The sequence below is a fragment of the Vulpes vulpes genome, chromosome 12 (assembly GCF_048418805.1).
Source record: "Vulpes vulpes isolate BD-2025 chromosome 12, VulVul3, whole genome shotgun sequence".
Lineage (NCBI taxonomy): Eukaryota > Metazoa > Chordata > Mammalia > Carnivora > Canidae > Vulpes > Vulpes vulpes.
The window spans coordinates 123,510,838-123,525,340 of NC_132791.1; the positions used below are offsets into that span (position 1 = coordinate 123,510,838).

Below are 14,503 nucleotides of genomic sequence, written 5' to 3' on the forward strand. Positions count from 1 at the left end.
AGTTAAGAAAATGCAATCACTGAAAAAACTAAAGAGCAAAAAGTCTTGTTGCAGTTAAATGTCCAGAGTTTAGTTTTTGTAGTTCGCAGATTCCTTTTTGAATCCTGTTTCTGTGTTTCTAATGCCCTGCAGTCTTCCTTCTGATTATTGCCTGTGAACACACCCTCAGAGGGCAACAGTGGGAGGGAAGCATAAATCAAACAAACTAGTCCTGATGTAACTCTGATTATATAACTGATAAGAAGTAATGAAATATCTTTTTCAGACACGTCTTGTGTTGAATTATAGCAGTAATAGTGATGCTCAAAATACATAGTTCTTTGCCCTTACTATTTAGATACTAACCATTAAAGTTTACTTATTTGATCCTTATCACTGTGTGATAAGTAGGGTAAATATCTTAAACCGTGAATTTAAGGCTGAGAGATGTCAAGGATTTGCTGAAGATTTACAGATACAGTTAGTGTCAAAGGAGAACTCAAATACCTTTAAATAGTCTTGGATGCAAACATAGGAAAAATCAGCATCCTGCAGCTCACAAACTAATCTGTGCACTCCAAAGAAGATACTCTCTAAAGTTTTTTTTCCTTTTTGCTTTTTTCTGCCCTCCTCCCACCACCTGCTTAAAACTACTTTGATAGGGCCACCTGCATTATGCAGTAGTCTCCAAGTCTAAGAGCATGCATAGTGATCATTCAGTTGACAAAAGGATTCTTTATTCCAGAAGTCCCAGCAGCAAATTGCAGTGCATTCTAGTAGATAGCACACATGCTCATGGTGCCTGTCAGCCAAAGGTCTACATTGAGATTTTTCTCTGTGTAGGGCACGAATATCCCTATGGAATTAAAATGAGCCATCTTCGAGACACGATGGTCCTGACACAGGGGTCAAAAGGCTCCAGCGCACCGTCCAGCCTTCAGGAGTCCCTCCTCACGGAGCAGCTGCCTCGGGAGGCACAGTGTCAGTTCATCCTGAAGCCCAGCCGCCTGGCTGCAGCCCAGCAACTAAGTGGTAAGTTGCTTCTCCATCTTTGTGGAGACTTTGTTTAGCAAAAGTTTTTATTCTTAAAAACAAAGTTAGTACAAAGGCAAAGGCCCAAACTTCTAGCCCGTTGAGATATTTTTTCTTTTTAACTTCCTAAGTGTTTTGAAGGAAAATATGGATAATTTTATAAATCAGCAGTAGGTGTGATGGACTTGGAATCAGCAGCAAGTAGCAGCACCGTCCATTCCTTGCCTCTTCACTATTCTTTCCCTTTAGCCTTATGCTCACCGCAGCGTCCAAGGCCCTGTGCCATACTACAGACCCGTCAAAGGCCTTTTCTGTACTGTGACACATTGTCACACTATGTGTTCCCCAGCCTGTGGATGATGGGTGTCAGGAGACTGTGATGGGTCTTGTACGGATAAGTGTGTGAAAACTAAGATATTTCCACAGAAATGTCTCCTTGGTCTACTAATCTAATCTGAATTCCCTGTGAATCTAGCCATTGCTTGTTCCCACCCATAATAAAGATTCTAGAATGATAAAAATGATACTCAACAGTAAGAGGACCATTATTTACCCTAACTCAAATTTGAGCTTTAAGCCCTCAGTCTGAAAGTGAGATTGCGTAGGGAACAGAATAAAATGTGTCATACAGGCTTAAATGTGAATGGGGTAGCAGAAAACTGATGTTGCAACCTTTGTCAGTTCGAACCTGCTGGGGGATCCGATGAACATGGCAGCTCTTTTCATCTGCATTCCTCCATGCAGGCACACTCCCACCTGTCACTCAGTGGTGATAACCTAGCCTCAGACTTTATAGTTCACTGAAGTCCTCCACTCAGGATTGTAACACAGCTATAGAAGCTGTACATGCACCAGTCAGCTTCTCTCTTAGGATGGCAGACTGAGTCCTGGGGACTCCAAGCCTGTTTCCTCACATCTTTGGGCCATTCTGTGGGGGTATGATAGACACATTATAGTTTTGCATCCACTAATATGTGGGCTCTGTGAAGGCAGGTACTTTGGTATGTCTTGTTCACCACTATATTCCCAGCACCTGGAACAGTGCTTGGCATATATAAGTAAGTACTCAATAAATGTTTGTCAAATGAATTTATTTATTAATAGGTATGCTGTTATTGTTCTTTAAAGATATAAATGGAACGTTGCCTTTATAACTAAGCTGAGGAGAGTATCTTACTCTTCTCCCTGTATATTCAGTTTTTTAAAACTATTTCTCTGTGTCCCTTGTCAATTTTAAGTAATTTGACCAATAACTAGGAGTCAGAAATCCTAAGGGTTTTACCCAATTTTGCCAATGACTTGCACTCTCTGTTTATTAATCCTGATTCTCCCTCTTGGAAGTTAGGATAATAGTGGTCGCAGCTATAAGGTGATTCATAGTAAATAGGATCAGGGATGAAGTAATCACAGACCAGTGGTGCCAACATAGCTGGGCATCAGAATCACCTATTACAGGTGAACCAGTTCTGTGTTATTTTAACACATAAGATTTTGATGAATAGCTGTTTTGGAAACCACTAATTTAAATCAGGGATCAGCAGACTTTTTCTGTAAAGGGTCAGATGCTAAACTTTGCATGTCAAAAAACAAAATCAAGGAAATTATGTAGGTACTTATATGACAAAAGAGAAAACAAGTTTCCACTCATTTTTTTATTGATGATGTTTAATATATAGTAATTGAGTATAATTTCATGTAATACAGGTCTAGTAATAAGATGAATTAAATTATTCTGGGGGAATAACATATTGCTTAATTGGAGTACTAAGTTAATAATTGAATGCAAAATGTTCTGATCTGTAATAAGATTTTATATGTTTTATCATCTTTGAAAATATCTTTTCACATAGATAGGTAGTGCCAAATACTGATTTCATTCTAAAAGCATATAGTTTTAGTTGAGCATATTCCCCTCTTCTGAGACATTTGTCGAATTTGTTATTCTTTTGATATTTGCCTTTTAGCACGTCATTGCACATTAATCACTTACTTTTGAAAATTAGAAGCTCCTTGATTACACATTTAAAGGATCTTGAAATATGGAAATTTCCTTTGTACTTGCATTGAGGGTTAAATACCCCTGGAACTATACTCTGAGCTCAGAAAATATATCTGCTACAAATTTAAGAATGGAGATCTTGGTTCTTTTAACTTTTCACAGCATGAGAAGTGTAAAAACAGCTCAACGTTGTCAGTTGTGATTAAATGTCACTTGTCTCAAAATGAAACTTTCAAAAGTTTTATATGTAAGCATTTTTTGCCTTGTAATTTAGGTTAAATTCATTAAGAAACATCATCAAATTTGCAATAAAAACTAATTTCCAAAGCCATTCACCACTAGGAAAATTTTTCTCATTCATAAAAATTTCAGTCTCAGTTATAAGTTCAAAAATCACTGTACAGCTTTATCCCTGCTAAGCCATTCAGATGCCATGTAATAGCATGCAGGCTACTCACAGAAATTCACAGAAATGGCAGTAGGTAAGTCCAGTGGATGAAGTTTACTGTTGACACTGCTGATGCAGTAACACCTGATAGATGCATATATTTCCCACACAATACTACTGATGAATAACATAATGAACAACCATTATAGGCAGTAAACAATGCATTTTCATGAGCTTTGTAAATTTGTCAAATTACATCTTTTTCTGCTCCACACACTTTTACCACCAAAGCAGATTGCACTTTAGGTTGTAGTGAAGTATTCTAAATTTCTTAAATTCTTTGAAAATATTCTCACCTAGAGTTGTCCCATGCAAGTCTATTCAAGGCTAATAACTCAGTCACTTCAAACAAAGCACTGACTTCTTGAATAAACAACTGAGCAGTATTAGTAGCATCTGCCAACTATTCAAGAACCAAGGATAGTGGCCCGAAATAATTTGTCCTGTTTTTTAGTTTCTTATTGCTGGGAATGTCAACTATTCAAGGAGCTGTTCTCACCATAAGGCTACTGGTGTTTTGTTTGTAGAGAGGACTTTACTGATTCAATTTCCTTATGAGTAATTGGTCTGTTTAGATTTTCTACTTCTTCCATTTTTCAGGTTTATAAGGTTGTATATTTCTAGGAATTTATTCATTTCTCCTACATTGTCCAATGTGTTGGTGTATAATTATTCATAGTAGTCTCTTACTATCTTTTATATTTCTGTAGTATCAGCTGTATTGTCTCCTCTTTCCTTTCTGATTTTATTTGAGCCTTCTTTTTCTCAGTGAGCTAGCTAAAGATTTGTCAATTTTCTTTATCTTTTCAAAGAAGCAGCTCTTGTTTTCATTGATTTTTCACTTATTACTTTAGTCTCTGTTTCATTTATTGCTGCTCTGATCTTTGCAATTTCCTTCCTTCTACTAACTTTGGGCTTTGTTTATTCTTCTTTTTCTAGTTCCTTGAAGTGTAAATTTAGGTGGTTTATTTCAGATTTTTCTCATTTCGTGGGATGGGCATTTATTTATATGAACTTTTCCTCTTACAATTAACTGCTTTTGCTGTGTCCCTTAAGATTTAGTATGTGGTATTTACATTTTTATTTGTGTCAAGGTATTTTTTATTTTGATTTAATTTTTTTGGCCCATGAGCTTTTCAGTAGTTGTTTAATCTCCACATATTTTCCAGTTTTCTTTTTGTAATGGATTTCTTGTTTCCAACCATTATAGTCAGAAAACATACTTGATATGACTTCACCTTCTTAAATTTGTTAAAACTACTTTTGTGGCCTAATGTATGATCTCTCTTGGAGAATTTTTCCATTTGCACTTGAGAAGAATGTATATTCTGTTCTGTTTGGGTGGAGTGCACGCACTGTATGTATGGTAAGTCCATCTAGTCTAGCATGTCATTTAAGGCCAATATTTCCTTATTGATTTTTTTTGGTCTGAATGATCTATCCATTGATATAAGTGCAGTATCACAGTCCTCTACTATTATTATATTGTCATCTATTTAATTCCTTTATGTCTGTTAGTATTTGCTTTATATATTTATGTACTCCTATTTTGGATGTACAAATATTTACAAACATTATATCCTTTTGTAGATTGACCTCTTTATCATTATGTGTGATGCCCTTCTTTGCCTCTTATTACAGACTCTGCTTTACAGTCTATTTTGTCCAGTGTGATATAAGTATAGCTTCTTCTTTGCCTCTTATTACAGACTCTGCTTTACAGTCTGTTTTGTCCAGTGTGTTATAAGTATAGCTTCTCCAGCTGTCTTTTGGTTTCCCATTTGCATGGAATATTTTTTTCTGTCTCTTCATTTTCAGTCTATGTATGTCCTTAAATCTGAAGTCAGTCTCTCAGAGGTAGCATATGGATGAGTCATGAAGTTTTTGTTGGCCCATTCAGCCACATTATGTTTTCCATTCTAATTGGAGTTTTTAGTCCATTTATATTTAAAGTAATTACTCATAGGTATGTGCTTATTGCCATTTTGTTCTTTTTTTCTGGCAGTTTTATAGTTCCTCTGTTCCTTCTTTTCAGGTTCTCTTCCTTTGTAGTTTGATGATTTTTTTAGTGGTATGCTTTTATTAATTTCTCATTTATCTTTTGTGTATCTTCTCTGGGTTTTTGTTTGGTTGTTACCATGAGGCATACATAAAACAAATTTATAACATTCCTACTTTAAATTGATACTAAGTTTGGACACTTTCTGAAGCTCCCCATTTTTATTCTACCCCTGCTGTGTTTCACATTTTTGATGTCACATTTTACATCAAATTTTCACCAAGTGTAACCCTTAACTAATTATCGTAGTTATTTATTTTTACTACTTTTGTCTTTTAACCTTTATACTAACTTTATAAGTGATCAATCCATTATCTTATTATATGTTTACCATTACCATTGAGAGTTATATTTTTATATGTTACTAATTAGTTATCACTAATTAGTGCCCTTTTTTTCATCTTAAAGAAGTCCCTTTAACATTTCTTGTAAGGCTGGTTTAGTAATGATAAACTCCTTTAGCTCTTGCTTTCCTGGAAACTTTATTTCTTCTTTAATTCTGAATGATAACTTTGCTATGTAGCATATTCTCCTTTGGAAATTTTTTTCCTTCAGCACTTCAAATATATCATGTTACTCCTTCTAGGCTGCAGAGTTTTACTAAAAGATCAAATAGTCTTATGGGGGTTCCCTTGCATGTAATAAGTGGCTTTTCTCTTGATGCTTTTTTTTTTAAGATTTTATTTATTTATTCATGAGAGACACACAGAGAGAGAGAGAGAGAGAGAGGCAGAGATATAGGCAGAGGGAGAAGTGCTCCATGCAGGGAGCCCAATGTGGGACTCGATCCCTGGACTCCAGGATCATGCCCTGAGCTGAAAGCAGACCCTCAACTGCAGAGCCACCCAGGCATCCCGCTCTCTTGATGCTTTTAAGATTCTTTCTAGTCTTTAACTTTTAGCATTTTAAGTTTAATGTGTCTTGGTATGGGTCTTTTTGGATTCATCTTATCTGGAACTCTCAGGAATTCCTGGATCTAGATGTCTCTTTCTTTCCACAGCTTAAGGGAAGTTTTCAGCCTTATTTCTTCACATAAGTTTTCTGCCCCTTTCTCTCTTTCTTTTCCTTTTGGGAATCCTAAAATGCAAATGTTAGTCTGCTTCATATTTGTCCCATAAGTCCCTTTAGCTGTCTTTTCTCTTTTTTCATCCCTGTTTCTTTCTGCTGCTCAGATCAGGTGAGTTCCTCTGCCCAGTTTTCAGGTTCACTGATCCTTTCTTCTACTTCCTTTAGTCTGCTATTGAACCCTTCTACTGTGTTTTTTAGTTCAGTTTCTGTACTCTCAGCTCTGTGATTTCCACTTAGAACTTTCTTGTATTTTCTGTCTCTTTGTTGAAGTTCTGTATTTATCCATTCTTCTCCTGAATTCAGTGAGCTTCTTAATGGCCATTACTTTGAACTCTTAATCATTACTTATTTCTATTTCATTAAGGTTTTTTTTTTTTTTGAGATTTTATCTTTTCTTTTGTTTTTAACATATTCCTGTGTTTCTTCATTTTGCTTAACTCTCTGTACAACTTTCTATACATTAAATGAAATAGTTACCTCTCCCAGTCTTGAAGGGTTGGCCTTGTATAGGAGATGAACCTTAACATTTACCCCTGCTCTGGCTCTTGGTTGTCTTCCCAACCTCTGTGATTGTCCAAGCAGCCCATTTTATTGTTAATGGCTCCCAGTAATTGAGGCTATGCCGAGAGCAGTCAGTGTTCCAAAGGGGTGGGGGGATCTCCTTCAGCACTAGATGTAAGCTGATTGGAAGCCAGACTCCCAGGCAGCAGCTTTTAAAGAATGCAAATATATGCAGTCTTATGGGACCACAAGTATATACCCTGCTGGTTCCTAGAGCTAATCCATCTGGAGATGTTCCCTAGGCAGTAGTAGCAAAAGTCAGGGCTCCAGATGAATGAATAAGCTTCTTTCTGGGAGATACTGGTGACCTATAGGGAAGTAGAGGGGAAGGGCAAAGATGGTGTCTCCCATCCTATATTCCCTGAGAATACCTTCAAAGCTTCTAGATATATGTCATATCTGAAGCTAGCCCCAAGACTGGCAAGTAGGCCTCTTTCACAGAAAGAATGGGGGTGTGTTTCAGTCTGTTGTCTGCAGAGTGCCCTAGGTGTGATAGTCTGCCAGGAACTATCTCTGACTATTACAGCTTCATGGAACCCAGAAATGCAAGTTCCTGTGGTCTCCAGTGCCAGACAATCATTGAGCAAGCAGAGGGAGAGCAGATGGTGTCCACTGGCTAGAGCAAGGCAGAGGGAGAGTGCAAAGCTGCAAAGATGGCACCTACCCAAAAAGGAGGGGGTGGAGAGGAAAAGGAAAAATAAGAAAAGAATTTTAAAAAGGAAAAGGAGGGGATCCCTGGATGGCGCAGCGGTTTGGCACCTGCCTTTGGCCCAGGGCGCAATCCTGGAGACCCGGGATCGAATCCCACATCAGGCTCCCGGTGCATGATGCATGGAGCCTGCTTCTCCCTCTGCCTATGTCTCTGCCTCTCTTTCTCTCTGTGACTATCATAAATAAATAAAAATTTAAAAAAAAATTTAAAAAGGAAAGGGAAATTAAAAGAAAAATTTAAAAAGAAGGGAAAATATGGTACATGCCAGCATTAGTTAGGCAGAGTGGAAAGCATAGACTATGGCACCCATCAGCTGGAGCATAAAGACAGTACTTGCTAGAAGGGGATTTGTGTGTGTGTGTGTGTGTGTGTGTGTGTGTGTGTGTGTGTGTGTGTGTGAGAGAGAGAGAGAGAGAGAGAGAGAGAGACAGAGAGACAGAGAGACAGAGAGAGATGAGAGAGATGAGAGAGAGAGATGTACCTAGCATCAGCAAGGCAGAGGGAGAGCAGGAAGCTTCCATCCTCAGAGAGGACCCAGTCCATACCCCTCAAACCAATGCTTTAAAACTAGGAAATGAGGCTCTTTTACATAAAGTATGGGTGCTTTTCAAAGAGCTGCCTCTGCACTGGGCTGTGGGGACAGAGAATCTGCATATGGGCCTTTCAAGAACCGTTCCTCAGTTTGGCACAACACTTGTGGGCATCATGGGTGTAAGCCCTGGTGGTCTTCAAAACCATATGTTGGGGACTCATTTCTCAGGTGCCAGCCAGACTTAGAAGTTGAGTTATCTAATGTGGAGTAAAAAAAAAAAACTATTTTCTCCTCATGGAGGAGCTCAAGGTTTTGAATTTCCTCCCAATCACGAATCACCATGTCAGGGGTGGAACTTGTGGTAAGATTGTGTCTCAGCTCTTCCTACCCACTCTGATGTGGTTTCCTTCTCACTTGCCCAGTATGAAGGTGTTGCTCCACCAGTTTTTAGGGGTTTTTAGAGGAAGTGTTTCCATATCTAGCTGTAGACTAGGTGCATCCATGAAAGGAGGTGAGTTCAGGATCTTCCTACGTTTCCATCCTGCTAGAATTTTTTTTTTTTTTTAGTTTAAATTCAGTTAGCCAATATATAGTACATCATTAGATTTAGATGTAGAGTTCAGTTAATCATCAGTTGCCTATAACACCTAGTGCCCTCCATCCAATTCTCCTTCCCCTCACCCCCTTCCCCTCTAAGGACCCTTAGTTTGTTTCCTATGATTAAGAGTTACTCATGGTTTGTCCTTCTGATTGCTTCCCATTGATTTTTCCCTCCCTTCCCATATGGCCCTCTGCATTGTTTTGTATTTTCCTCCTATGAGTGAAACCATATGATCATTGTCTTTCCCTGACTGACTGACTTTGCCCAGCATAATACCCTCCAGTTCATCTATGTTAACATAAATGGTAGGTATTCATCCTTTCTGATCGCCAAGTAATCTTCCATTGTATATATATACCACATCTTCTTTATCCATTCATCTGTCGATGGACATCTCAGCTCCTTCCACAGTTTGGCTGTTGTGGACATTGCTGTATAAACATTGGGGTACAGGTGCCCCTTCAGATCACTACATTTGTGTCTTTGGGATAAATAACTATAGTGCAGTACTGGGTACCTCTATTTTTAGCCTTTTGAGAAACCTCCACAGTTTTCCATAGTGGCTGTATCAGCTTGCATTCCCAACAGCAGTGCAAGAGGGTTCCTCTTTCTCCACATCCTTGCCAACATTTGTTGTTTCCTGACTTGTTAATTTTAGGCATTCTGGCTGGTGTGAGGTAGTATCTCATTGTGGTTTTGATTTGTATTTTCCTGATGCTAAGTTCCGTCTTTCTAGAATTTCTAATTAAGGTTTTTTAAATTATTTTTTTCCATAATAATTGATAAGCACAAACTTTTGAGAATTGTAACTCTTAATATTCAGATCCCTAATTTAAGCATGAAGAAACACTAACTTGAATCTTTCCAGGATTGTTTAGTAAAGTTTGATTTATAAAAATTTAGTTTGCTCTACAATTACATATCCCTTATATTTTTTATGTTTTTATAAAAAAACAATAGCATGTTTTTTCATCAGCCTTTGACATTTAGAAAGTACGAGCTATGCATTGCAAGCTCTGCAAGAAAATAAACTTTAATGAAATTTTTTTTCTCTTGGTCCCAGAGTGAACATGAACTCTAAACTTGAATTTTGTCCATAACAAAAGGCATGGCTGCAGCTGAAAGTATTTATAATGAAGTACAGGACTCCATTTTCTACTTTATCCTCTGTCAACACTCATAGGATAGCTGGGTATATAACTTTATGATGAAGCATTTTTCCTAAGGAGTGTTTGAAAGCTAAAAAGTCAAATAAATTTGATAGTTTTGGAAATAAAGAAACCAGTTTAAATGTAAGGAAACTAGACTGAGTACAGCTGCTTAACATACGTATTAAATAAGCATTTGCAGATTGACATTGGTAAACACAGGAACCTCCCTTTTGGGTTTAAGAATGGGTTTTGTTTCCTTCTCTGTTTTCTAAAATGGTTAAGTTTGGGAATGTCAGGGCAGGAAGTGCTTTAATTAAGCAGAGTCTGGTATTCCTTTCTGTCCACACAATTCCCAAGAGTGTTTCACTAAATGGAGAATGGATTTGAGGACACACTCTGTGGAGAGGAGATTGGTGTCTTAGCAGTTTTAATGAAGACTGATGTGAAGGGTATGTGAAGGGTATGTGACCCATACCCTTGCAAAGTAGTATTTTAATGTACATTATCCTACTTAATCCTCTTAATAAGTCTTTAAGGTATAGATCATATTCTTATAATGTCTTTAAAATTGATATTAAGTAACTTGCCCAAATAAATATCTGAACCAGGAGTCTAACTGGGCTCCTGACCCCAGAGCTGCAGACTTTTACACCAAGAAGTAAGGAACTGATGATGCACTTACTGTACTCTAAGGAAGCTAAAGGTGGATGAAGGTCTGAAGGCCATTTGGTTAGATGTTACTTATTTGTCTCCTCACAACTTGGTTTTTGTGGTATTTGTTTTAAGTTGGCTATTCTGAGGAAATAAAAGGCTAAGGGACATTAGAGCTAAACAATATAAAACATTTATAAAAAAAAACTCTTAATTTGCAATTAGCATTTGACATGTGTGGCCATTCCCACTCTGAAAAGATAACCTCTTCAGCATCCCATCGTTAGGGAGTGTTCACCAGCTGAACATCATCTGTGCTGGCTTGGCTCTCAGGGCCACACGACAGTTTGATGACTATTCGTACGTGCTCTCACTGGGGAAAATAGTGGCAGATCTTATGTGGGCACCTGAAGGCACCACAGCCTCAAATCTCCATTCTGTTGGCCTTAATCTCAAGCCATTTTGAATCAATCTCACATGTGTGTGCCGGCTGGGCCAGCCAGAGATTCGGGCAAAATTTATACACAATATTTGGGGCTCTCACTATTCATTTTTTTTCCTTTCTGGGATGCCACACACATTCTTTTTAGCTGCTGTGGGTGCATCTGTGTCCCTTCTATAGTTCTTCAAGCCAGCGAGAGTGCAGGTTCCTCCAGATTTTAGTGGCCCTACCACCCTGCAGCCCACCCTCAGGCTAAAAGCTGTAAGAACAGGAAACTGTAAAAATGGGACACTTGCCCTATACCATGCCATTCCCTCTTGCAAGTACCGAACCTTTTACCTCCAGTACCCACCTTCTTCTCTTTACTCTTTGGTGCCTTTAGGCTTTTGTATTTTTAAATTTCATCTAGAGTTTGTTTTCTATATGTATGTTCTTGGAACTGGGGGACGTCAGTGGACAGGTCCAAGGAAACATTATAGAGCTGTCTTTTTTAAGAATCAAATCCTGTGCAAATCCATCAACTTTCATGTTAAAATTAGCTACAGATGACAAAAAATGCTTTTAGCAGTGTGATCTCACAAAATCATGATTCACTGTCGACCTTTCTTCTGCCTATTTTGTTCATGCTGTCCCTTTCCATCTGAATCTCTCTTCAGTTCACTTACTGCCTGAGAATGATTTATTGAGTAATTACAAGGTGCGAACCACGATGCCAGGTGCTCTGTTGAAATTTTGTTCATTCAGAATCCAAATGCAAATGCCTCCAGGATTACTCCCTCCCTCTTAGTGTGGGTAGATATGCTTTACCATTCTTCTGAATGCCTTTGGTGCTCTGCCCTTCCCTTATGATATTTTATTTATTAATACACTTGCTTCTTTTCCCATCCCTACCAGACCTGTTCTCCCATTAGATTGTAAAGTTCATCATGGCAAGGACGAGTCTCACTCACATTTGTACCCGTCCATGCTGCCTTGAATATGCTTTTTAAAGTTAGGAACTAAAAAGATACCTAAAAAAGGTCTTTTCAGTTGGAAAGAAAGGAGGAGGGGAATGTAGAACATTAGCTTCCTGCCTTTGTTTTTAGCAGTAGAGAGGTACATCAAGTTAATAAAGCATTATTTGTTTCTGGAGAACATCTTAAGACAACTCTTGGGTTTTTTCCTTCCTCCTCCTCCTCCTCCTCCTCCTCCTCTTCCCTTTCTCCTTTCCTTCTCCCTCCACCCTTCCTTTCCTCACCATTTAATTGTGGTCTGATTTAATCTTCAACTTCTTTGTATGCCTACTCTCATTTTAAATGGGATAATATAGGTGTTAGTATGAAACATCTTTTGCTTTAAGCTGTTACAGTTCAGTAAAGAGAGCCTTTTCTTTGCCTTTGAAAATTCAGTGCCAAAAATCAAATAAACCGACCAGTGATGTTCCAAAACTGGGATGGAGAATAACCCAAACATTTGATTTTTATCCTTAATTTATAAAATATTACAGTGAAACTTCCTAGTTTGAATTGTCAGTAACAAAGGACATCTATAAGCATTTTTCTTTTTCAGCCATAGTAACAAACATTATATAAATTGAAAATTGTAAAAATAAGACGAAGTGAATTAAAATAGTTTTCCTAATAATCTCACTTCTTCCTTAGATTCAGGCCAGAAGACATTTAAGAGGAGAAGATCTATCATAAATTGGGCTTTCTGGCGGGGTTCTAGCACTCACCTGGATAACTTGCCTGTGTCACCAACGTCTCCTATGCCGGGACAGCTCTTTGGAGTCTCTCTGCCAAATATTTGTGAAAATGACAATCTGCCCAAACATGTCTTGGTGAGTCTCATTTTGGCCTGTGACAGTAATGGGAAAGGAGAACCCTGGGAAGGAAATCTGTTCTTAAATGGAACAATTATAGAACACGGTTTCAGCTTTGGCTGAGAATATTATTATTACTTCAGGGAATAAAAATCTGATTAGGCTATTGAAGAATCCTAAGGGAAACATAATGGGGAGAGATGATGTAGGCTGGTGGTTTCGGGAAGAAGAAGCCATATCAGCCTGCTCAGATAAATTAGAGTTTACTCTGTAGGCAGAGTCTACACCAGAGTCCTGTGATCTTTCACATTTCTCACACGGCCTTTCTGAAACTCTGCATTGTTCTGGAAGCCTCCTTTAAACACTCTAGAAGCAGAAACTACTCATTCTTTTACTTTTTAAAAATCCAGTGTGTGTCTTACTTACATTTCAAGTGTTTACACATGTATATCCTCCAGCATTTAGTTACCTTTCATGAATAGAATGAGCCAGATGAAACCACTGAGTTTGTACTGTCTCCTTGATATTAAATAATCACTGGCAAGTGACATTTATTGAGTGTCCCGTATCCTACAAGCACCGTACTAGATGTACAGTTCTTTATCCTGTATCGTGCACTTATACATGCCACACGTGAGCCTTGCCCCTTTATTGCCCACCCTGCACAGCAGATTGAGCATTTATTATCATTATCATCATCCCTACTTTACAAACTTTTTTTTTTAAGATTTTATTTATTTATTCATGAGAGACAGAGAAAGAGAGAGGCAGAGGGAGAAGCAGGCTCCATGCAGGGAGCCCGACGTGGGACTCGATCCCGGGTCTCCAGGATCAGGCCCTGGGCTGAAGGCAGCGTTAAACTGCTGAGCCACCCGGGTTTCCCCCTACTTTACAAACTTAAAAAGCTTCAGTTTACCAGAAATGCACAGAGTAAATATGCGCCATTACTAGGTTTCAGATGCCGTGAATTGCTTGTCTCCAACACCCATTCTCCTTCCAAACACCACAAGCAGAGGACATTTCTTTGCTAGAAAGAAAGCAAAATGAAAGATTGATCACAATGCAGTAGAGTGGAGAAAGCTTCCTGAAGAGGTGATTTTTTTTTTAGCCTGATTTTAAAAGAATGGAGTAAAAATACAGAAAGTAGAATGAGGTATGGAGTCATATAAATTAAAAAAAAAAAAAAAGACCAGCCAAGTGAAGAATGAGTCCAGCAAGAATATTTCCATATTTGGGGGAAAGAGTCTGAATAAGAGGATAATAGGAAAAGAGGAGTAATGGAAGAAGGGAGACAAGTTTGTAGGGAGCTAGAAGCAGTCAGAGAAAGTTGATTTTAAAGTGGCTGTTCATTGAACAAAAGACAGTTTCATTAAATGAAATGTTTAGATGTTGAATTTAGGAACAATGAGAAGGGGAGAGAGATTTAGAGACACCGGAATATAAACTGGCTTAGAACTTCTAGCAGCC

At 38.2% G+C, this 14,503-nt stretch overlaps 1 protein-coding gene across 5 annotated transcripts in view; it reads left to right on the top strand.

Annotated features, from left to right (window-relative positions):
- ARHGAP20 (Rho GTPase activating protein 20) overlaps positions 1–14,503 on the top strand; it is a 131,610-nt gene that overhangs the window by 103,760 nt on the left and 13,347 nt on the right. For all 5 annotated transcript variants that reach the window (XM_072729845.1, XM_072729843.1, XM_072729844.1 and 2 more), the window contains exons 9-10: positions 823–1,011; positions 12,876–13,054. In XM_072729845.1, coding sequence (XP_072585946.1) covers positions 823–1,011; positions 12,876–13,054 — 368 coding nt within the window. The remainder of the gene's footprint in view (positions 1–822; positions 1,012–12,875; positions 13,055–14,503) is intronic.